The sequence below is a fragment of the Anopheles coluzzii genome, chromosome 3 (genome assembly GCF_943734685.1).
Source record: "Anopheles coluzzii chromosome 3, AcolN3, whole genome shotgun sequence".
Taxonomy (NCBI): domain Eukaryota; kingdom Metazoa; phylum Arthropoda; class Insecta; order Diptera; family Culicidae; genus Anopheles; species Anopheles coluzzii.
This window is the reverse complement of record NC_064671.1, coordinates 18883032-18907967: the sequence shown is the minus strand read 5'-3', so window position 1 is coordinate 18907967 and position 24936 is coordinate 18883032. Positions and strand designations below refer to the sequence as shown.

The 24936-nt window shown below is 46.8% G+C and overlaps 1 protein-coding gene across 6 annotated transcripts in view; it reads left to right on the top strand.

Annotated features, from left to right (window-relative positions):
- The window catches only part of LOC120954741 (aquaporin AQPAn.G), a 40747-nt gene that overhangs the window by 13383 nt on the left and 2428 nt on the right, over positions 1 to 24936 (top strand). For 4 of the 6 annotated variants that reach the window (XM_040374915.2, XM_040374917.2, XM_040374916.2 and 1 more), the window contains exons 3-5: positions 6984 to 7177; positions 19795 to 19938; positions 24608 to 24817. In XM_040374915.2, the coding sequence (XP_040230849.1) occupies positions 6984 to 7177; positions 19795 to 19938; positions 24608 to 24817 (548 nt within the window). Of the gene's footprint in view, positions 1 to 5469; positions 6337 to 6983; positions 7178 to 19794; positions 19939 to 24607; positions 24818 to 24936 lie in introns of those variants that run through there. The other 2 variants (XM_040374914.2, XM_040374919.2) reach the window with 1 other exon arrangement.

The following is a 24936-nucleotide window of genomic DNA, read 5'->3' as shown; positions in this document are numbered from 1 at the left end:
ACGACTGCGACCGGCTAATGTAGCACACATAACGTGAATGTCACGTGTAACGAAACTCATTGTGCTGGGTGCTCTACCTAGCGCCCTGGAAGCTTCGGATGAATCATGCTGAATCGTTGTTGTTTTTTTGTTCTGTCGGTTTTTTTTTATTGTTTTATTTATTTTGCCCAAATTCAAGGTCCTACAACTAATTCGAGCGCACGGCTACGCACGTGGTACGCCATTCATTAATTTCCGCTCACGTTAATCTGAGCGCGGAGCAGCACACAAACAACTGCGAGGAATCGTACCGACAGGTTAACACAGTTTTGATACGGATACATCGTGTTAAGATTAAAAAGTCATTACAACTGCTATCAGTACATTCTATTTGGTCTGGTGTAGGGAATGTTATCGCGCTCTGTCTTCTATTAGAGTAACGATGATTGAAGAACGTTTTACTTTTCATTTCTTCCGGCCAAATTAGATTCCAAGCAACCGAACACGTAGGTGATAACATATTAAAGATTAGTGTGTTCGAGAAAGTGTTCACACGTAATAAATTTACTACAAAGGAAAGTGAAAATTAATCCAATATGCCGTTTATTTAAAAAATCGATTAGATACTATCCACTGTTATTATTGAGGCGTGCATAAAAACGAAATGGTTAGATCGTGTGGTGTACGGTACAAAATTCATTTCAATTAGCGTAATTTCAAAGGCACCCTATAAATCGTTTCGATAATGAGCCCGATAAATAGCAACGGGCGCAGCTCTGTTTATGCGAATCGACTGAGCTGACGAAGCGGCTGTTGTTTACGGTGCACATACGACCCACCGCCAGGCACAGCCCGTTGTTGATCGATCGTTGTTGGGCAGATGATCACGTCGTGTGGCTCGTTCGTTCGGTCCATCGTGTGCAAAGGTGCCGTTAATGCATTCTTACGCATTCCCATCACAACACCTGTGTGCACGTAGTGCCGGCACCCGGAGCCCTCCGTTCAAAACACCACCAACACTGTAAGGCAGGGTGGTGACGGGGCAATAAAATTAACTGGCCGCACTACTGTCACGAACACAGGCGGAAGATGTCCACTGGGTTAACCTTTGGCGTGGAGTGCACGGGCACTGCGGCCATAACCCTGGCCGAACGGGCCCCATCACGGTTTGCGTTACGGACCGTTACCGCTTCCTTGACATTGAATTCCTACCGCTGACGGTGTGAAGACGGTGGTCGTAAGATGGAGCACACCAGACAGTGGGAGGATGTTGGGCATTTCTGACTGATGGCATGAATTGAAAAGTATCGGGAATACAATTTTGAGTAAATAATAAATAGATATGTCAGCAACCATCTCGTCCACATTAGATCTAGTATCTGGATTAAGGCTTTAATCGTGTTCTACGATAGCGTTATGAATATGATCTGTAGGATTAAGCATTGAAAGATGTAAAAGCAGATTACGTTTTTCAACAAATTCCAATGGCAAATGAGAACATGCTGATCTCTTCCAAATATACTACCAACTCACAGGTGTCTTTAATAGCACTAAGACAATGATTAAAAGACCTAAACTCACCATACTAACCCATTTTTCTGAATGATGTAGTTTGTATGAGTTGTTTTTGGCATTGCGTAGCAGACAAACAATAAATTATAAGTTAATGAATCAATAAATAAATTATAAACACAAGCACAATCTTGAAAACTCTGCTTAAATCTGTATTCATTCAGAAATCCCAGTTGGTTCTAGAGCCTTCAAATTGTAGTCTAGTCTTTCCTGTTTACGAATTCGCCAGAACAAATATTAAATTCTTAGGAGTTCAAGAATTGAAAATAATGGAATGGATAATCTGAATCATCGTGATGAGTAGACAATCAGACAATAAACAATCTGGGGTTCGATTTCCACCTGAATGACCAGGAGTAATTATACTGCGGTGAGTAAGACATAAGTCAGACATGAGAAAGCTCGTCCGAAAGAGGTTAGCAGACCTAGAATAACAACAGTTGTTGTGCCAATGCCTTTTCAGAATGTCATCAATGATGACTCATAGTTACTAGTCTACAAATCACAGTGATGTCACTGTTTTTTAAATGTTTTAGAATGTATTCTTAATATCCCATTATAACTGTTCGTACCAACCTTGTGATATCAGTGACAAGTCCAAAAACTGAGCAAGATGCTTTCAATATTCAACAAACTTTTCATTCCAACTCCACACCAACTATATGTTTTCCCATCATCTTCCCCGATCGCCTTTTCTACCACCAGACTGTTCAGCCTACGCTAGTAGAGCGCCTGCCATCAGCACACGCTACAGCGATACTATTACCGGCCCACCGTCTACCTATTACGCTAATTTAAACAGCCGGTTGAAAACAGTTGTTTTTCTCCCGCGCACACGCCATACCCGATGGCGTTACACTGTTTTTCCTTCGCACTTTACACCACCAGCACAGCATATTATGCTGTCTTCCCTGGCTCCACACACACTAGCCCCATTGTGTTAGAAGAGCTGACTGGGGAAGGTGAAGATGGAAACATGTTGGCAGATTGATTTGCGGCATGCTACGATGTACCAGAGCGGGTGCACCACTCGCTCTTCCTAGCGAGTGCATCATCCCGTGCATTGTGCGACGATTGATCAACGCTGCAACGAACCCCAGTAGCGATGGGACGGGAAGAGTGATGACGGTTTATGTTGGCAGTTGGCGGGGCGCCCGGTTGAGCGGTTTATGAGATGGGAATTATTGTTTATTATGCATTTCGACCAGTCACAACAGCGCACACCAGCCAAATGGCAACGGCTCTCTCGGCGATTTGCGGCAAATGCTGCGAAGCAAACAACATGTGCAAAGCAACGACAGACACCGAGAGACAGGCCGGCATTATGTTGAGGCGCTGATGATGATGCGCGTGAGCATTCCTCGTTTGGATTGTAGATGAGTGTGCATACACACTAAACCTTCCGCGTGCCACAAAGACAGCGTACGGATTGCGGTCCGTCAGTGTCGAATGGAGAAAATGGAAAGAAAATGTGCCTAGCTGCAGCAGCACAACTGTGTTTCCCCTTGTTCGTCATCTCTATTTCCACTCAGTTGGCTCTTTTTTTAGCTTTGTCTGCATCCCAGAGCCCTTTTGTGCATGGCACAGTAGCAGTAGTAGCAGCTGCATAATAATAATAATCATAATTGGCAGGGAGGGGTGGGAGTTCGGAAAAATTTCTCTTTTAATTATAACAAACACATTTAATGATGGCAGCCACAGTGTGCAACGAGCGAGAAAGATGCAGCAGTTTTGCGTTATGCTTCTCCGGAGCTCTGGAACTTCACAGCTGGATGGAAGATAGTCCCGGCAAAGACACTGATTAGGCAAAACACGACTTTGAGCCATCAATTTTCTAGCGCGGCTAAATGGGGTACACGGATCATTGCACTTTGGCAATTTTCTTGCTGTTTGTGTGCTATTATGCACGATTAGTGATGTGCTTTAAATATTAAACTAGATTAGTGGAAGTTAGGTAATCGGTGATGAACAACAACATGATTAGAAAGTTTGTAATCAAACCACAGCAAAGGTTGCAGTCTATACACTAATGCATTTTTATTGCATCAAAAAGGATGAAATGTTTACTATGCTGATCAAGGCGAAGCGTGTTCGATCCTGTACAACACATCCTTTTACAGCTCGTACATCCTTCAATGGTTTTTCCAAACAAATATGTTTTGTTTTGGTTGGCGCTCCTCCAACCAAGGTTATGTTTATTTTTATGCGCACTGAAAAAGGTCATTGCACCCTTTCACGGACACTTTCACGGGTGCGTGCGTGCACCACCGAACACGGTTCTAGGGCGTAAAGCAATTGCGCCGGCCTCCTTTTATGTTTTGCAAACCCCTTCTGGCTAAGGCTGAATCGATTCAGCGAGCATTGGGTGTGCAAAAGCTAAGCAAACTCCAGTGCATGGGGCCACCACAGCAACCAATTGCACCTTTAGAGCCCTGCAGGCTTGGTTTAAGGCACCCCCCGCTCCTGAAGGTGAGCTTTTCAAACAGAATTGTTCGTTCGAAGATGTTTGCTAACTCAATTAGAGCCGATTGACAGATGCCTCCAATTATCGGCTGCCGAGCGCACCCCGATCAGGAAGTCATCGTTGCAAGCGAAAGAAGGGGGAAAACGACTAGCAAACAAGGGGAAGGGGGGCTTAGCGCATGATTGTTGCATCGCTTTACTTTGTTTGTCCTATCATTGTGGGCTTTGATTCGAGTAGCAGCAGCAGCAATCATTCTCGATTGACGCTGTTGTCGACATTGGAGCACGTAAATCGTACGCCCATGTTCTAATGTTGACGCCATGTCGTTTATCTTACATGAAAAAACGATAACATTCTTTCATCATGTGAGCGCATAAGGGAATGTGTTCTAAAGTTCGCTCGTGCCAGCAACTGCACCGATTTTATCAAACGTAAAGTGATTCGTTTACAAACTTCACACAAACAAACAACTGCCTTTACGCTTGGGACACGTTTTATCAGGTGTGTGTAGACTCCAGGGAGGAGAGAAGACATAACAGACGACAATAACATGTTGAATCAGTTTTTTTTGTCACAGTTTTTTATTTCTTTTTTTGGGGTGAGGAAAACAATTCTAATGCAAACAACGCACGATTGCCCAGACAACCTGAGGCTCTCGTTGTGTCGCTAGTTAATGGTTGAAGTACACTTTGGGCGCGAGAGGACGGAGCCATTGCGACGTACGATTGCCACTTACGCTTATGGGCGCACGATAATTTCATCAATGGCTATCTAAATTGAATTTACTACTACTAGTTCTGATAAGCATCTGAACGGAGCAGGAGAGGAAATGGGCCTCTTTACTGATAACCCTGAAACACACAACACAACACGTCACTATCAACAATATCGATTCTGACCCAAATATCGTAGAACTAGTCCGATAAGACCGTTTATTGGAGTTGATAGGGACATAGGGTGAGTTTTTGGAGCATTTTTGTAATTATAAATTGATATGTTTTTATTGACAAACGACTACTGGAAGGAACAATCTCAATCTTTTCCATCACACAACCTCCTCTGACATCGAGGCAACCCCTTCGAGCTCCCTTTGACCCTTTTCCCCTCCACAGGCCGTCGGTGGGTTGCAATTTTTGCCGCGCACTTGGGAGAAGGGCACATTCGCGTTGCATTCGCACTGGTACGTGAAAGCGCGAACAGGCCCCCACGGGTACCACGCGATCGGGCGGGTGTGCAAAAAAAAAAAACACACACACACACACACACCCCAGCGCAAGGTAGAAGGGAGCCAAACGGTGATTTGCACCTCCACCCATCCATACACCCTTCGCCCCGCATCGCCATCAAGATCCGCTGTCGAACGGTCGTCGTCGCCGTTGCCGATTGTTTTGCGCTCCGCCCGTGCGCTCCGGGCTCCCGCCAGCAGTTGCGCTTTGCGCCGCTCAGTAGATAACTTTCCTTCTTGCGAGCCGGTCCATTCGGGGCCCTTTGGAGCGCCAGCAAACAGAGCCAAACGGTTTTAAAGCAACGGAAAGGAGTGAAAAAAGTTTGTGCAAACTTGTCGTCGGTTTATTTTCGGGGGTGACTTTTGTTTCTGTTTCAACTTTGCGTGTGCGGATGTGACTGTGGAGGCATCGTGGCAGCGACTGCCGTACCGAAATTCACCGCAAACTGTTGCGTGCTGGCATCAGTAACTCCGCGATTTAAATTAACTACAATCAGCCACCAGCCAGTCACTAAATGCCATTTAGGAGCTTTTGGGAGCGATTTTGTACGGGATTTTCGAGCTCGCAGGGCAGCTTCTGCTAACAAGCTAAAACAAGGGCTGCTCGTTGATTTATTATCACTTTAACGATTCCCGCTCCTCTGCCTCACTACTCGGTGACGTCCTATCTTGGGCATCGGCAGTGGATGAAACCTACCCATAGCCCTAAGCCGTTCCGTGCCTTCCCTACCGGTCGCAGATTGGAAAGTTTGATCAATATCATAAAATCGGTTTTGATAGTAGCGAAGGCTACTACTACACTACCCGAGCATTGTTTGTTTATGCTCCCGTTCCGCAGTTTCATTCCGCGACATTACGCCAACGGACGTGGTGCCCCTGGAGCAGTGCTCAGAAGTTAGAACTCGCGCGGAATTAACTTTACATCCGGAACATTAAGTGTATCCTTGAAGTGCGTGTGTGGAAAACCAACTTGGAGGAGCAGTACTCCAGAAACGAATCGAGTTGCAGTAGTAGTGCCAGCAACAACTCCATTCCATATCCCGGTCCAGAGCGCGCGAGATGATACCCATCCTCAGCAAGTTTGATCTGAAAGAAGGTAGTGTAGCGTTACGGTGTACTGGTTCGCTCCGTCCATCGTGGTCTCCCGTGGTGCGCTAAATGTTCGCGGTGCGCTTTCATGTGCGTATTATGAAGGCACAGGAGCAGCAAGCAGGTATCGTGTGTGTGGTTTATTGCCCGGCATGAAGGCAACTCAAAAGAGTGCTCAGAATACCCGTTCCGTATTTAGTTCATCCCGCACTCGCACAACCCAATTGGAAATGGTTTTTTTTACCAGCCCTGGCGTGACTCTCCACAGTTCCAGTGGCGTTAAAATGTGGGCCAAAAACACACACAAAGTCGAAACCAACACGTGACAGGGGTTTCAATTCCGCACCTAGAATTCAATCCTCCGAAAGTAGTGCATGGTTGTGTACGTTTCGATGTTTGATTTTGAATTGCGTGGAAATACGTCTTGCTTGCTTGTACGAACATCTCTCAAAGAGCGAGATTGATACATGCAGCATATATTACACGTTACAACTGTTTAGCATTCTCCAACTGTTCTGATATTCAATTCGCAACCCCCGATTCAGCGTGGTGAAATCCTTAGTAGCGTAGTAAACATATAGCAAAGTAAGTCCCCCATTAAAAAGGCACTCATTCTAATCACCCCGTTCTGTTCTTTCTCTTTCGCAACACCAGGAGTGAAACAGATCGTCGGCGTCTCCGATATCACCGAGAACCGCAACATATGGCGCATGCTGGTGGCCGAGTTTCTCGGCACCTTCTTTCTGGTGGCGATCGGCATCGGTAGCACGACCGGCTGGACCGACTACAGTCCCACGCTCACGCAGATTGCGTTCACCTTCGGCCTGGTGGTCGCCACGCTTGCACAGGTAAGAAGAAACCGAGTTGGGAGGGGGGAGGGCTGCACATAAAACGCATATAAACGCACACCCAGGCTACTCGACGCACTGCTCCATGCTCCGAACTCTGGACCAGTTTGTCCACTTTGTGGAGTCACCGAAAAACCAGCCTACCAGGGGGGGGGGTGCCTTTGCTCTGTGTGACCTTCGGCCAGATAACGGATAATGGCCGCCCGATGATCGATCCTGTCGCACGCTTTTTGTGAATGAATCTCTCAGGCAGAAAGCAGGCCCTGGTCCAGTGGGTGATTCATCGAAGTGTGCTCACTCCACTTTGCGTCTCGAGCTCTGCCGAACGATCCATCACCCCCTTGAACCGGGTGGTGGTATCCTGAGGAGATTTAGATGGCTTTAGATTATTCGGCCATTCGGGTTTTTTTTTCTGTGACTTGCACGCCAATATTAGTTTGACGAGCTTTTTTTTTGCTGCCTCGCAGAGGGGTGTCTCCAGTTCGAGATGTGCCAAAAGCAGCAGGGCTCCTTGCCATAGTGTCTGCTATGAGCCTGTGAGCCGGTGAACGTCAGTCGCTGCTTGGAGCTGGAAGGACAACTCGGCCCCAACGCTAACGCTCTTGAATCACCACGGCACCGTGCCCTAGGGCATGGTCATTACTGGTTCTTTCTCGCGTCCGGCGAGCGTGCGCCGTGCGTTGGCTTTTTTTCCATTTCATGGGCTTCGGTTTTCTTTCTGCTCGCACGCGTGCACATACACGCAAGCTACTGCAACACTTTTCCAGCAGCTGTTGGGAATAGACGTCCAATGCGAAGGGGTAGTACACACACGGACGCACGCAGGTACACCTCAATCAAATCCACGTTCATCAGATTCGCTTCATCGCGTCGCCAAAACTGACCCCGTGGAAGGCGTGCGGGTTCGGGTTGGTCGCTTTGATGTCTTTCCCCTCGAGGGGGGATATACAGATGAAGAATCAAACGACGCATGGGTAGCATTTGCGCGTTTTACTGGGACACGTGGTAGTAGTACGCAGTACGTTTTTGATTCAGAATTGGGTTTGACTTGGCGCTACTTGGATTACTTTTTGGGGCTTAACGTCTGAATCGACTCCAACCAGGTATTGTTGGTATCAAAAGCGAATCTCGTTCGAATCATTTACGGCAGTCGGCAGTTAAGCGATTTTATTGTTACGTTCTGTGCAGCAACAGCCACACTAATGGAAATGATATCTTTAGCTTGTCGTCAGCCAGCGGAGGAAAAAGGTCACTGAGAGGTTAACCTGTCCCACCCATATGGCTTGTCCAGTTCCGATACCAGTTCCGAATTGGCCGCTGCACCTGCTCGCACGGCGCAGTCGCCCTGGTCCTGACTGATCCAATTACCCTGTTCCCCTCCGCCGCCCTCCTTTCTAACCGAACGAATTCTTGTGCCGATTGTGATCGTATTGACATTCGAATTTCAAAGCCCGGCCGTAGAACGCACGGATTTGTGATGCCTTGAAATGGCCCTACCGTTTGATGGTCCTGGCCAGGTCGGACTTAAAAGTAGACTTAACGCTTGTCAGCAAAGGCATACACACACACACACACACATACGTGATGTACATACGCAATTGCCACGGGGGCTCGGTGGAATGCTGCATGCCGCAAGGGGTTTGCAAGCTCAGCATTCTTAAGGCACACACATGTTGGAAACTCCTCCAAGGCTGCAGGTCGAACTGAATCGAAATCTTGCCACAAAGCGACGCTGTCGAACGGGTGTAGTAGGGCGCTGCCCTGCCGGGGTTTCGTTGTTTGTATATTGCAATAATTATTATTATTACCCCGGTCATGATAATAATCGTAACCAAACAATAACTAGCTATTAGGCAAGATTAGATCAGGATCGATGCACTCACCCCGAGCTCTGACCCCAGTGCAACCTCTGGAGCATTGCAACCCATCATCATCATCATCATCGTCGTCATTCGGCAAATGGAGAAGTTGCCCCGTTTACTGCCGGTTTGCACGATGTTTCGCATACCGCGGCTTTTGCTATTGGTTGAAGGTGAAGGTAAGGGTTGGTCTCTCGGACCGCTAACCAACCGTGTGCCGTCAGCAGGATGGCGAAAAGTCAGCATATTCCCAGTGCGCGAAGAGCGGCGTCGTAGCCGCCGCAATCATTGCGCCTTTGGATGGCAGCCGGAGCAGGAATTTTCGCCAAACGACGTCAATGCTTTTACGAGATCACCTTTTCCTTGTGATCTTCCGCTGCCAGAGGGAGATAGTGGTAGGTGGGACGGTGGCATCCCAAGGGTGAAGATGTGAGCATGAAGTGGAGTAGAATTATAGCAAACCGCCGCAGGGGCCCCTTTGCAACAAAGTATTTGCGCACTAGGGAAGGATTGACTGAGGAGTTCGTTCGGTCGTTCGTTTTTTTGTTTCCATAGAAGACTACCTTGAGCTGGGTTGGGTCGTTATCGGGTTTAATTAGCTATATGCGACTAGATATTTTCGGACTAGGTCAATCCGTATGGACAGAGCATCAGTTAGCGCTTTGACAGTGACAGTTTAATTCCGTGTGAACGCTGATGGAAGCCGCGAGATAATAAATTCTCGTTTTAGGATAGCTCCAGTTTTAACGTCAAACCTTGATTTGTTCCGCGTTAACCTACAGACATGTCATCTTAATTGGCGTAAAGCGCAGCTAAACATCAAATTAGATAAAACGATAGCGCATCAACTCCAATGCTTTTCGCATTTAACAGATCAATAAATCTTCAGCAAAAGGGTAAGCTTGTGGGAGCAGCCCAACTAAACGAGCCCAAATTACAAGCCATCGTAAAATGTAAGCTCATCTGTATCTTCTCAGACTGAACCCCTCACAACACGACGCGAGTTTAATCGCGGCTAATTTAGTTGCTTTATCGCGATGCTGATAGTCGGAAGCTAACACGGGGCCGATGCTGTAGCTTCCTCCGGTAGTTGTGTGGGGAAGTCCGCCACTGCGACAGTGATGACAGTTTACGATTTAATTGCTCCAGTGGAAATGTTCCCCCGGCAGCTCCTATACTTTGTGGACTTTTTACAGCAGCCCAGGGCCACCTTCGTTACCTCACCACCGCCCAATAAGCTGTGCGGAGGTAATGCACACGGTGGTTGGGCTTTGCGCTAGTTTTGGCTTTGACTTTTAGAGCTGCCCCGTTGTTGTTTGAGAAATGCGTACGATAATTAAAAAGATAACAGTACTTGAACAACACCTGACCACCGGGAGAGATCATGGGATGACAAAACAAAGAGGACAAGGCGCGCGTTGCTCAGTTAAATATTGAAGCTGCCGCACGGACGCTTATCCTCGGTTGCTGCTTCGCCTGTGACCGCCAAAGTGCGGGCGATCGTTCAAATATTGACACTGGCCGCACGGGTATACAGCCCCGGCTGGGAAGGCCTACCGTGGTTGGGCTGAAAGAAAACGGAACGGCCAGATAGGATCGACTGCACGGCCATAGCCGGAGCTCGAGTAAACAGGGGACTTTGATGGTAAGAGGGTGATTGTAAGACCTGATTTCTTGGTGTGTTGCCCGACACGTTTAGATACAAATCCTTGTGCAAATAACCAAAGACCATCTTCAGATGTGCTATCAGACCGTTAGATAGGGGATCGTGATCGTAATATACACCTGTGTTTGTGTAGAGAAAGAGAGCGGTACTGAATGGTAGATGTGAAACAGAAAAGTGAAAGGAAGCTACTTAGTAACTAAGCACATGTACTGGATGTTTTATCTGTGGCGTTAATAGTTGCAGTGGCAGAGCGCGTCTTGTTATGGGATTTAGGGGACAACACTAAACATTATCAGCTATTAATTTAAGATGTTAGATTTCAGAGGCAAACTTTTCAGTCATTATTTTTATCATGATTCAAATCCCCACCAAATCTTTGTTTCTTGTTCGCCACAGCTGTCACTAGTGTAGGAACGCTCGTCGCCTAACGCCCCGTTCTCACACGATCAAATCATTCCGGCAGGTGTCTGGCCTGTGCGATCGTTATCCAGGCCCTGTACGTGGCGCGATTGTGGTACGCATTTAGCAATTCTGGTCATTTTGTTTCATCAAATTACTGACAAGCCCTCCCCGTGTGGCCGTGTTCGATCGCACGTTACGATTGCAAACGCCAAACGGTACCCGTCGTCGTCGGTGGCAACAGTGGCACCGATTAAAGAAATTCGCACTACCTCCCAAACGCTCCTCCGTCTTCGAAACGAACGCGAACTTCAATCTGATCGCTGGTAGCGATTCTCACTCGGCACGTACAGTACCAACGTTCAGGGTCAGCGACTGTCACTAGTCACCGGGGTAAAGATAAGCAAAAAACCAGAGACCGCAGTAAAAGCCGCCCAGAGCATGCCCAAGTGTAACTCTGTGTGTGCGTGTGTATGTCTTAGCGTGTGCCAACCGGCCAGCACACCGATCTCGATCAACGTGATGACCACGGAGGAGAACTGCACGAAACCCAGCGTGCATGTAGCTCCCGAACCAGCCAGAGAAGTTCGTTCACTCGAAAGTCCACCGTTTACAGATGGCAATTTGGAGTTGTGCTTTTGCGAATCAACGTCCAACATTTCCAATTGTGCCCACCGGTGCCGTGTGAGCTGTTTCGTGAGTGGGATACGGTGAAGGAAGGACCTTCACACACACATACACAGAGCTAGGGAAGGGTGAGAAGCTGACTCACCTTTGAGGGGGAGCGCGCGAGACAGCAATTGATTCCAAGCGACGTTAACCTGTCAACGCACACTTACGAAGATTTGATGAGGAGTGGTGCGATCTCGAACCTTCACACCGTTTAGGTATCGTTAGATCTAGCTGTTAGAGCCTGCTCTAGCATTAAATACTCTGTTTTAGATTTTTGGAGTGGTACTTTGCAATGATTCCCAACCTGGTTGCAGTGTGCCGAGCTAAAGGGATACTCGATAATAACCCAACTTCACAGTACTGTGTTTGTCAAAGGCAGAGTGGTCAACAAGACAATGCTCTCCCCTTTGAAGATATCTGACCAGAGCTGTCAGATTGCCAAAGAAACACATTGCGCCCTTTGCAACATGGCAGGACCAGTTGAGAAGTCGTCCCTTTATTTTGCTTGAGATACCTTAAGAGGGCTTCTGGCATGATCTAGAGGGATCACGCTGTAAACCTTTGAATGTGTGTGTTTTTTGGGGAGTGGTGGGGAATAGTTAGAAGAAAAAAAAAAAAACACTCACAACAACAACAACAATAAACGACTCATAGTTCAAGTAGTAAACAACTCAAGGTTTTAGAACTCGCCCCACTTCCACTGGGAACGCGCGCGCGTTCCGAGCGAACGCTCGCGCGTTCGTCGCTCGACGACGCAGTAAATCTTCCGATACCCATCGGAGCGCGGTATCGAAACGCCTCAACCAAATAATGACTTATTCTTTTGCCGGCTGCGGTGGGATGAGTAGTTGGCAGTCGCGCAAATACACCTCCTCGCTCCCCTTGCGATGGAACTGTGGTTTCTTATATTTATGTTTGCCTCTTCGTTGTTGTCTTTTTCTTCTTCCTTCGCTGATCTTGCCGGTTGTGTCTCTTCTCCCGCCGTGCGCCGGCATCATCAACCCGGGCAGCAGGACCACACCGAGGCTGCTGGGCTGGCTGGTTGCGTTCGGCAACTTGTTTAGCGAATACATTGCATAATACCGTTCAATATAACTCTCTAACCTTGACATCTCTTACTGGTTCGCTTCGGCTCCCCGGCAGTCCTTTCCCTGCCCAAGTGGGGGGGTTGTTTCAAGCTGTGGTTGCTGTGTGTTTGTGTTTGTTTTGTTTCACTCACTCGAAGGACTGGTTCGGGGTATGGGTGCGCTCCGAAGGCGATCGGGCGGCGACCCAGTATTAAGATCAACGGCAAGATGGAAGAAAGAGCTTTTTCCTTCTTTTTTTTCGCTTACCCTCTCCTGCCCTACCTAAAAGCCCACCCCTGATGAGAAGGAAAAACAAACAAAAAACAGAACCTTACACGCAAAACAGCGGCCGCGCGGTAACAAGATTTTTGCACGCACTACACACCATCGAACATGCTGCTGCTGGCGGCTACCGATTCACCGGTAATGATGATGGTACTACCACACAAGCACACACAAATTCGAATTTCCAGACCCCGAGGGGACTCTGTGGCAGTGTTGCAGTGGGGGGGGGGGGGGGGGGGGTCTATTGGAACAATTATTCATCCCTTTACGCCTTTTTTAAAACCGTTTGGCGTGTTTCGTCGCGTAGGCTCTTTCGCGGTTGGCTGTGCTTTCGCGCTACCTACCGCGTACCACACATTGCGTGTATGTGACACTAAGTCGATATGGCGTATCCGCGCGCGAAGGTTCCCTTCCTCACGCGACCCGCAGCACGCCAACGTGCGGAAAGTGAATGGGAGGTTTAAGGAGGCAGCAGAAAGCGAGAGCAAAAAAAAAAAAGTACGCCACCACCATCACCACCACCATCATCACTGGGGTGAGTTAAAAGTGAGGCTAGACAAACTGGAACCAGGCCGGCGCGGATACCGGCCGATGATGCTAGGCCCCGGCAGCACACCGGGACGCGCGGTGGAAGCGCACGGAGGGGCATTACTTTTAATCGGCCGCGGTGGTGTAGCATTAAGGCATCAGCACACCAAAAAAACAGCTCCCCGCAACCGAGCTAAAACATGACGAACCGTCATCAGGCTGGCGAAGGATTCCCGCCGGACACGACTTAATCGTGCGGGTTGGTTTTTGCGTTTTTTTGTTGTTGTGGTTGTTGCTTGGTGGGCTTTTTATTTTATTCAGTAACGGCTGTGCGTGCTGCTATCTCTTTTGTTGTGGTGGTGGTTAGCCAGTTTAGTTCCTCGCGATTTTCGACGCACCGAAGCTAAAAGCCCTTGAATTTAGCGGTGCTCAACGAGAGGGGAAGCTGAAACAAATTGGCTCATCCTTGGGTGAAGGGTTTCCTTATTTGAAAGGAAACCCAGTTTTTTTATAATGGGGTTTTTTGTTAGGTTTGGAATACATGTTTCAACACTTATTGAAGAAGTATGTAGATTTTTAGTAAGATGTATGGCAATATAATAAATAACAGCTAGGTTATATGACTTAAATGTAACATTTTGGCTTATTTAGCATTATCAAAACAGTTTTGATTTGGAAATTTTAAACTTTTAAATAGCAACAAATTTACCTAAACTTAAACTCTTGATTATTTTTTAAAATTATTTCTCTTAAGAATGGCCTGGTTGGACGTATCACTATTAATCTTTAATATTTGAGTTTTTTTTTTTTTTTTGGACACTCAGAACTATTTTTTTTTAATCAGGAGTAACGGTCCAAAAAGGCCGTATTGCTTAATATTATTAAAATAATTATTAGCATTTTTTAAATTATTATTAGCGCTTATTTTAAATTCTTTAAAAAAAATAAAATATGGTTTAACTTAAAACACATCTTCAAGGAGCATTCTTATGTTTATAACATGTTTAGGATTGACAAGAATTATAATAATAAAAAAATAAAATTCATAATATCTGTAAATATTTCATCAATATTTTTTGTAATAACTCTAAAAACCGCATATTTGCATCTTGCAATAAATTAATCTCTTTTTACTTGCTACAAAAACAACTAGTAAACAGTATTATTTTTTTAAGACATTTAAATAGGAAGACAATCGTCAAGGTCCACGATCAGCATCTACCGACACGATATCCTTCAAACCGTCATGTTCTGCTTTCAAAAACCTTACCCCAAAATGTCACCGTTATCGTCCTATCTTAAAACTGAATGCATCATCGCAACATCATCCTTCCCGCTACCCATCAAACCCACCCAAATCACACCAAAACCGATCGCAATCGCGAACGTGGGGGGGGGGGGGGGAGTGGGCGGCTAATGGGTTACACACATTTTGCAATCCGACCATCCCCTTTTGCACGACACTCCGATTTGCTCGTTAGCGAAAGGTCGCAAAATTGTGACGATTCCGGTGGTTCGTGCGCCGCTCATTATGCGCGGAGGGTCAAAGATGAAAGACAAAAGAAGCATCGGGGCGCATCAAAAATGCGCGCACTGCGAGAGGATCGTTTTTTGGTCTAGTTTTTGGAGGTTTTCCAAAATCGACCCTGTTTGCTTGGCACAGTGTGTGGTTTCGACCCACTCGTCGAAAAATGGGAATTGTTCGCCTATCCTTCGCCCAATCAAACAGCTCTTTGTTGAGGCAAGGACTGATCTCTTCGGGAAAGGAATCGATCTTCAAAACCGCAAATCAATCTATGTACCAATGTGACCCAAAACCGAAACTGAAATAAGGTGCCACACCACAAAGCACGCCAAGGATGGGGCGCATCTTACGGTTTTTGTCTAGAATCACCCTGCTTGTGTGTGTGTTCATTCCTTTGCAGTAACGTGGCGCGCTTTTGGACAGCGAGAGAACATTAGAATGCGGCGGTAAGCGTACTTTACCGCAAAACGCGCGATCGTGACGGATCGCTTAATGGATCTGTTCTTGTCGGGGTTTTTTTTTCGGGAAACTATTTAGCATACGCATTGGAGGGTATAATGTATCTCTCTTCCCCTTATAAATAATCCGTCGTATCGATCAACCGTTGACATTGACATTTTATCATTGTCTGCAAAAGTTCACCTTGCCGCGTAGCGATGCCCTTGCCGCGACGGTTTGCTGTGGCCAAATTCGACAATGAAATGTTTTCAATCACTTCCGGTCCGGGTTGGGTTTTGTATTTGAAAGGCGTACACATTCCGTTGAGGATTTGGGCCGTGTGCGATGTGGACCTAAAAACGAAGAAGAAGGGATATTGATATTGGTTCTCAGATTTGGTGGGAACAGAACTTACAAGAGAGTCCGGGAAGACTTGTCTCCAACTCCAATGACGCAATTCTTTGGTTATGTGCTTTTAGACATCTTTCCTTGAGTTCCTTTCGCTGGGAGATAAATTCCAGAGCATGACATTCGATCCCACGGCAAACATACGAAGCGTTATATTCGTCCATACATTGATACACACAACAAACTGTTCGCAGTGCCTTAATCAACACACTGCAACATAATATTCGTCTCGCTTTATAAATGCGCCCCATTCGCCAATCATGCCACGCTTGTTCTGCACGTCTCTCCGACGTCTCCGGCCAGAAAATGATCGATGGCATGTTGGCAACAAAGGCTTATTGGTATCCCTCCCCCCCCCCCCCTCGTACGTCGAAACTCGATCGAACGGCGACACCCCACCCTACGGGTGGTTTACGATTAGCGCATAATGTGAACTAATTATACGCCACGCCATCGCTGGCACCAGCCGGTGCCGAAGAGCGCTCTCCCGCGAACAGGGAGGGTGACAACTGACGGGACCGAACCTCCGAACCTTGACGTGCAGCAGCAGCGGCCGTGTGCGCCAGAAGTTCTCGGCCGCGCCATCCGCGCCACGGCGGCACGCGCAAACTCGCCCACCAGGGCAGGGGAGAGAGAACGCTTTGGATGCGTTCGTAGCAGTGCGAGCCGCGACCGATGGCTAGACAGCGGCCAGTCAGTTTTTCTCGGTCGTCTTGGCGTACAGTTTGACCGTCGCGAGACGCAAACCGGTTTCCCGCCAGCCCCACACTACTCTTCGGGCTGCTCCCATTTTCTAGCCACCTGCTAGACCGTTTGCGCGGCGGTGCCCCATAAGACCCTAAAGTGCAGTGAAGTAAAATAGTAATAATAATGAAAAAAGTACACACACAAACACGCGCGCGCTCTCGCGATGAATGATTAAACCGTTTTCATTCAGCGAAGTGTCGTTGGCGCGGTCGTTATACTTAAGCTTTTTACCCACAGTCACACCATGCCACCAGTCCACCACTAAACTGGATCGATTGATTGTTGCATCGAGCCGCACACACAAACACACACGGGTCGTTTGCGCCGCTCCTTTGCCGCGCATTTAATGCGCATTTGTAATTCTGATCGCGTTAATCAGCATCTCTCCCCCGGTATGCCGGAGTCCGTCCGGCCGTCCGTTCGTGCGTGCGCGCGCGGTCAACGATCTGATTCCGAGTCGCTGTCGACCACGGGCAGGTGACGCGAACCGCACATGGTGCGGTGACAGGAAAGAGCGAACTCACACTGTTGCGAAATGTGGCCATTGCGCGGGTTATGCAATTTTGCGCGACCGTCCACGACGACCGCGCTTGATGCGTGATGCTGTGCGGACCGACGACGGAATCGATGGGAAAATTAAACACTTTGACAAGGAGAGAAAGGAATGACAAAGGCTGGCCGAATCAGCACAATGGAAAATCCAACACGAACATGTGGTCGGTGGTGTTCCCAAATCCTCTGTGCGGGGTTTTAACCACGCTGTCGTGATGTTGCGACTGTGTGAGGTAATTTGTCAAGAAATTAATTAAGGATTTTTCCCCGCTTTGCAAAAAAAAAAACTGCAACGGAAATCAAGTCACCTTAAATGTAGGTTAATGATTCGATCGAAATTATTGGAAATCGTATTAGTAATCCCGTGACTGGAGTACAACAATAGGATTTTCTAGTGAGTTTTTTCTTTACGACAGAGCTCTAGAAATTAATGAATAATGGAATTTAAATTGAATTTATTATTTTTTCATTATTGCCAGTCGCATGGTAGTACAACAGTAAGAGTGAGTTACTATTGTGCAATGTAAAACTTTGTACATAAAAATTCTGAAATTTTACTAGTAAAATTCGTTAAGGATTATCTCCCAAATGTAGTGTAAACATTAAAAAAAATGTTTTCATTCTGCAAGAGTCTTGGCATTTTTGAGTATTTTTAAATTGGATAAGAGTAAGTTTTTAAACTATGGTAGCATTAGTTCTTGTGTGTTTCTGCACTAAAGTACAATTATGAAGGACGTTGTTTATAGTTTGTTATTTAGATCATTCTAATATTACATGCCACCATACTCAAAATCAAATAAAAATAAATATTGAAATAAATAAAAATTTACAAAAAAGTAAAAAAAAACAAATAAAAATTTAAAATATTCAAATATTTTACATTTTATCACAACATGTTGTTTTTTTTTACCACATTTTATCACTATTAAAAATGTATGTTTAACAATCCATCAATATCGCAAAACAGCCAAAAGACACTATGAAAATGATACTTTTTCTCCATCGCATTGCTGCGATGTTCTTGAGTCGATACATAAAAGGGCTTCAAGCATATGTTTAGCTCCACGTTCTTCAAATACTCCTTGCAAACGCGCACACTGTGCCACTCATATTAACTCCACTGCTCCTAATTGACGCATAAATTAGCCCACCATGCACACACACACTAGAGCCCTTTCCCCCGCGCATCACTCGCGTCAAGCACCGCACGATCGTGATATCGATTGCAAATCGTTGACATTCGCAGTCGCGTGCACTGCTCAACATCAACACGGTACACATATGCGTGGCAGAGGGGGGGGCAAAAAAAAGGGCAAAGACCCAAAGGCGAGCAACGCGCGACACACAGAGCGGCTGGCAAACAAGGCACTTGATTTATATTTGTGCATCGCAAATGGTGGTACTTTGACATGATGAGCAAACATGTAATTAATTTCTCATCACAAGCGCCCGCGCCAGGAGAGGAAGCCGGCTGACAGCAGGTTTGCCCGGGAGTTCGGGCAATGTGGATATCGAAAGTGTACTTATTTAATTACCGCCTCCTCCTCTGCTGACATTGCGCTCTGTTTGCAAATAACGCGACGTGATTTTAAAGTCCTCCTAATGTCAACGCATTCTAATTTCGCATTTGGCCTAATGGTGGGAAGACATGTGAAGTGATACTTAAAATCAATCTTCAAGCGCTCATTAGCAGCTCGTTCTGAGCATTATTATGTTACGTTCACATTAGACACTGTCTATTTGAAATAATCTTATTAGCTTGACGCTCACAGACAGACCCTGCGTAGTACCATCCCATACCTTAGCCAAACCTATAAATTCTTCCACACAAAACACACGTCCATCCATCCGCTTATCTTCATTTTCACGCCGGGCGCGATGAAAAATGACCGTTCAGCCACGTTGACGCCTTTCGACGCCAAAAAATCGTGACCAAAACGTGACGCGAACGTGTGAGGAGGAGGCCGTGCTAACTGGGCACGTTTACGGAGGCGGCGCCCGCACGAGCCCCGTGTCTGAGCGGTTTCTAAAAAGCGGTGGAAAAACACCGAAACGACAGACGCAACAAAACTGGGCAGAAAACAAATGCGCGTGAGAAAATCGCACCAAGCAGCACAGCCCCACACACATCGCCTCCTCAAATATACGTGCAACACACAATAAATCCATCCACAACACGATCCGACGACACGATGGAGCGGTTTCGGAAGGTGCATGAGCGTAACAAATTGGCGAATCTGATCGCAAAGCAAAAAAAAACTGCTGCTCCATTCGAGCGCGCGCGCACGCTCGCGCATATGTGGAGCACGTGGTCGTTAGACGGGATCGAGCGCGCGCGAACTCGTGCACCATTTCTCATACCTTTAGCGAAGCGATCGGGGATCGATCTCGCTGATCGAATATTTTCTCACCTTTTAGTGTTTTCTATTGTGTTTTTCATCGTCTGTGTTTTTTGCTCCATTTTTTTTCAGGCATTCGGGCACGTGAGCGGATGCCACATCAATCCGGCCGTCACGATCGGGCTGATGGTAACGGCCGACGTCAGCATACTGAAGGGTGCTTTCTACATCGTTTCCCAGTGCATCGGCGCAATTGCGGGTGCAGCCGTCATTAAGGTACGTATGTCCGTGTAGGATAACATTTTCGCTAAGCGATATTTTCAATCTTTTCTCCATTTTATCTCGCTTAAACAATCAAAAGCTCTATCGATTTTTCCACAAAAGTACTACCCAACAAATGCACCCTCCCCAGGCTGTTTACTGACAAAACAAATCGTACGCGTGCAGAGCGCGACGTGAATCCTCCCATCGGGGTGTTGGAACTGCCCTTTACTATGCTTTGAATTTTAAATGGCGGAAAACTGTGTCAACAGCTCACCCGTTGTCGTGCAGCACATGCACACCAGACGCTCTTTCCAAAGGTACCTGTGCACCGTATGTGTGCTCTCCCACACTGGAACTGTGCCTCTACATGTTGAATGGAACGGAAACAACGCCTTGTCTGCGCGTCGAGGTGCTATAGAACGTTTGATTCCAACCAACGACCGGCTCCATTAGACACTAATAGATGAGCAACAAAGCACTAGACCCCCCCTCCCCCAATATAGTACACCAAACTCAACGCGATCACACTGCACTGTTCCGATACGTTCTACACAATGCAGATGTCAAAGATGAAACCTTCTTTTCAGCTGTCACACAAACCCCTCCCGAACAGGTTCAGCACTGTTTGGAAAGGGAATGGGATTTCAAAAATAAACGGTTAAAAAGAAGTGCACACAACAATGCGCGTGCCAAGCGTGTGTGACAACATAACCTAAATTACCCATCGAACCGGTTCCCGTGTGCTGGCACCGCCACCGGATGCATCGCTGCATCCGAATAACAATAGACGCGACAACGCATCTCTGTCTGTCTAACTCCCCTTTTTGCATGTGCGCCTACACCTTCGCACGGGGGCACAGTATTATGTGCTACACAATTTTAGAACACAGCTGTGTATGTATTATACATACGCGGGGTTAGCTCTATTTTGCATCAACACCGTGCACTGCGTCGTTGTTCTGGTGCATCATCATCGTGCCCGTGCGGGGGGTTCGTCGCTTGAGTCTTTTGTTTCCAGCGCGCACTCACTTGTTTACGCAGCGTGTGGTGTGTTGTTTTGCTCGCTGATTTGCTCGCTGTCAGGACCGGTGTCAGTGAGTGAGTAAGTGCACACGCAGCCATTGCACGATCGATCGATCAGGGCAACCCTTTTAGACAGATAGAAGGGGTTGGTGTGGTGCGCCTGGTGCCACTGTCAATGTGCATCAGACGCGTATGTTTACTGGAGTGTACGGCACGCCATACACTTTGTGTGTATACGGGGCCCGCTCCACTCTTCAGGGTGAGCCCGATTCCGGTGACCGAACTGAGGCAGACAATTGTCTCGAAATGCCAAGGTACGCGCGCACATCGATTGCCGGGATGGGGTGTCCCGCCAAAGGTGAGACAGTGTTGCTGCTGCATGTGCTTTTGTGCTGTTTTCTCCCCGTTTTTTTCTGCAAATGGCAACGAGAGAGAAGTGATAAAGCATGTTGTGCATGTAGTTTTTTTTTTTATCAATCATGTGTCACTGAAAATCACAGAGCCCGGATGGTTTAATGGGAGCAGGAAACTGCCCTGCTCTGGCGGGCGCGACCTCATTAACGATCGCCTTTCCGAAGGAAAGTGGTCGGCGCTGTGCGGTGCGGTTTTGCATAAAAATGGATCAAATAAACTTTTGACACGTTCAACCTTTCCTTTCCCGAGCCGACTCCCATTATGGGTATGTATGGGCTGAGGTCAATCGACATTGCTCTTTATTGTAACCTTTTTTTACACAATTACCGCATGTCAATGATGTATTTCAATCATGGTGTTCGTGGCAATTAATAGTTATTTCATAATTCATCAAAATGTCATCTGATAAATCAAGATCAAGGTTAGTCCGCTGAAAGGCACCACATTTGAAATTATCCGGCATTGATTTATCTCTGTATTAATCGGAAGCTATGCTATGATTTTTTACTATTTAAACTTAATACGCAACGATCATCAAACATTAATCGACGCAAATGGCTTACTTCCCCTCGGGTCGTTTGTGCGTAAAACTTCTTTTTTTCGGTTACATTTTGGAAGGTTCGTTTCCTTGCCCCTTTTTAGTACAGCCCACCAACCTTGCAGCCAGCGTCTGCCAGCCATCAAATGACAATCTTCTCTTTGAGCCCATCAATCAGCAAAACCACAACCACCACGTGTGGCTGTACGTCTAGCAACCAACTTCCCCATGTTTCATGTTCGTAACGCAAGCGCACGCAGACATTCTGTCGTCTCGTGGCGCGTGCTTGCACTGCCGAACGTGTTTGCTGCGTTTGTGCGCAAGCGGTTTTAACACGCCGCGTGAACCGATAAATTCACCCATCCATCAGGCGCCTAATAATAGTCCGGCTGTTGGTCCGGTGCAGATCCCTAATCCAATTTTCGGAAGACATAACCGTGTTGTGGTGCGTGTGTTCATGTGTGTGGGAAAATACGACACGTTAGCTCGAGCTCTGAAGGAGGAGCAGCAATGGAGGTATGAAGGGGAATGGTTATTGGTCGGTACATATGCACCGACCGGACCGAAAGGAACGGAACCTATTCATTAGTGGGTTCTCCCCTTGCCCTAAACCTTGACCGAATGCGACCGACCTGCTGAACCGGTTCGACCGAAAACTGAGTCGCTCGGTGGTCGAGTCGCTTAAGATACGGGGTACATGCAGCTCCCTTCTGTGCACAGATCAATCCAATTTTGATTTACCCAACATATACGCACACGCATAAACACTCTTAGCAACAACGAAAAGCATTGCAAACCAGTGCTCAGAGGTGAAGAAGTTAAGTTAATAGATTATAAAGAGCACCCTCCATGCATTAACCTTTTGTGTCCTCTTCCTCCTCTTCTCAAGCATACCAGTGGGAGTTGGAGTGTTGATGATGACGTGTGTTTTACGTGTGAATGTGTTTTTTTGGTGTTGGAACAATTTGCACTCGCGCGAAACATTGTAGACGGCTTGCTTTTTGGACAGCCACAGCTACGTCCTACACCTCGCAGCAGCCTCTCATCCGACCAAAGCCATGCCGAGCAAATGGCCCTTTCAAAAGATACCAGATCTTGGTTTTATGTTGTTGTTCACCGTTGCACTGTGTAGCTTACGGACCGTTGAAGTTCATGTTCTGGCTGCTCAAGACGCCACTTGACAGCCTCCGCGTGACATTAGGATGCTCTCTAATCTATTTTAATTACGTGCCCGCTACGTGGAACGTTGCAGGGCTTCTGTGCTGCGTATATCTCTGACCCGTAAGACACCAGCTTCTAAACACAAACACCATCAACATATCTCTCCGTTCGTTCTGTACCGATTCTTTGGTAATTGAATTTTCGCTATCGTCATCGAACGATTCCTGCCTTCGAATTATTACCCCTCGTTAATTGGCAGCAACCTTCGGTGGTACGGGCTGGGGTGGTAATGGTTTTACTCTACTTCTTCTACCATCGACCACACGTGTGAACGTGCTAAATAGTAGCCCAGGCTGCCGCCACCAGCTGCCCGTAATGGCAAGTGGCGCGATTAAAACGTTGCCGCTTTAAATGGTGTTGTGGCGTTCGGGCGTTCGCTGCCTGCAATTTATGTTCTAACCAGCTGCCCGCATCACACACATACGCACACACTCATGCACGATCGGTATGTTGGTTTCGGTTGAGCTAATTTGCTTAGCCTTAATTCGAAACGAGCCAAACTCATCGGCGTCGCACCTCGGCTGTGCGGCAGATCGTGAACGATCTTTAAGGAGCAGCAGCCTCCCCCCGAGTATGGTAGCAATTAAAATACGTATCAACCGGGTTGGATGGAGCTTTGAAGAGCGGATAAAGTACGACGCATATAGTTGTGAGGGGCAGAAAATTTGATAAACATTTTCGGCATACGAACGAGAGTTAATTGAATGTTTTTTTAAAGCATTGATAGTATTTGGTAGTAGCAATTGAATAAAGCGCTTTTCAGAGTACCTTTTACTTAGTATCTTATTAGATTGGATTAAGTCTTATTAGAACGTTCTTGAACCGAGCATTTTGTACAGTTATTTGTTTTATTACAACATTACAACATAATCCACATTAAATAGTTGATATTACAATAATGTAATACAGAAACAGAATAAGTAAATAGAGCATTTCCTGTTAAGTTTTTGAGAACGGATCAGTTTTTTTTTATAAATTATAGATAATTATCGACATGATACACTACATACAGGAAATAGTTATAAACAGGGAAGTTACATACAGGAAATAAAGGAAAATAAATAATTTAGTTAAAAAACTGGATCTGTTCAGTTGTGTTCTCTTTTATCTTCTCCTTTGCTTGCCTGTCTGAGCAAAACCTTAAATATGAGCACCCAGACGTAGCATAAACACAATCGAATAAATCATAACAACTCAATCGAAATGCATCCGTCAAGTTTACACCTTCCCGGTACCACTCGCCATCGTGCAAGGACGCAATTTATCACGCCCGGGCGGTGTACCAAATCAGGTTTAAATTAATTGTGAGATAATAATACCTACAACACACACGACACGCGGTCCAGCAACCAGCAAACAGCACAGAATGAAATTCTACCATATGATGAATTATGTAAACGTGTTTTCTCCGTGTCGAAGGTCAGTTTAAATTAGGTGATCCATTTTTACCCTCTTTTTCCCGTTTTTTTGTTTTTCAAAACACAGGCCGCCACACCGTCGGAAGTGGTCGGCGGGCTCGGCGTGACCGGCATCGCCCCGGGACTGTCCACCGGGCAGGGTGTCCTGATCGAAGCGCTCATCACCTTCATGCTGGTGTTCGTCGTCCATGGCGTGTGCGATAATCGGCGCACGGACGTCAAGGGTTCGGCTCCGCTCGCTATCGGACTCTCGATCACGGCCGGCCATTTGGCAGCGGTAAGTAACGGGGTGAAACGGGGTGGTGCACAGTTGGGAGACAAGAGAGAGAGAGAGAGAGAGAGAGAGAGAGAGAGAGAGAGAGAGAGAGATTTGCTCGATGGACCATTTTTATGCTT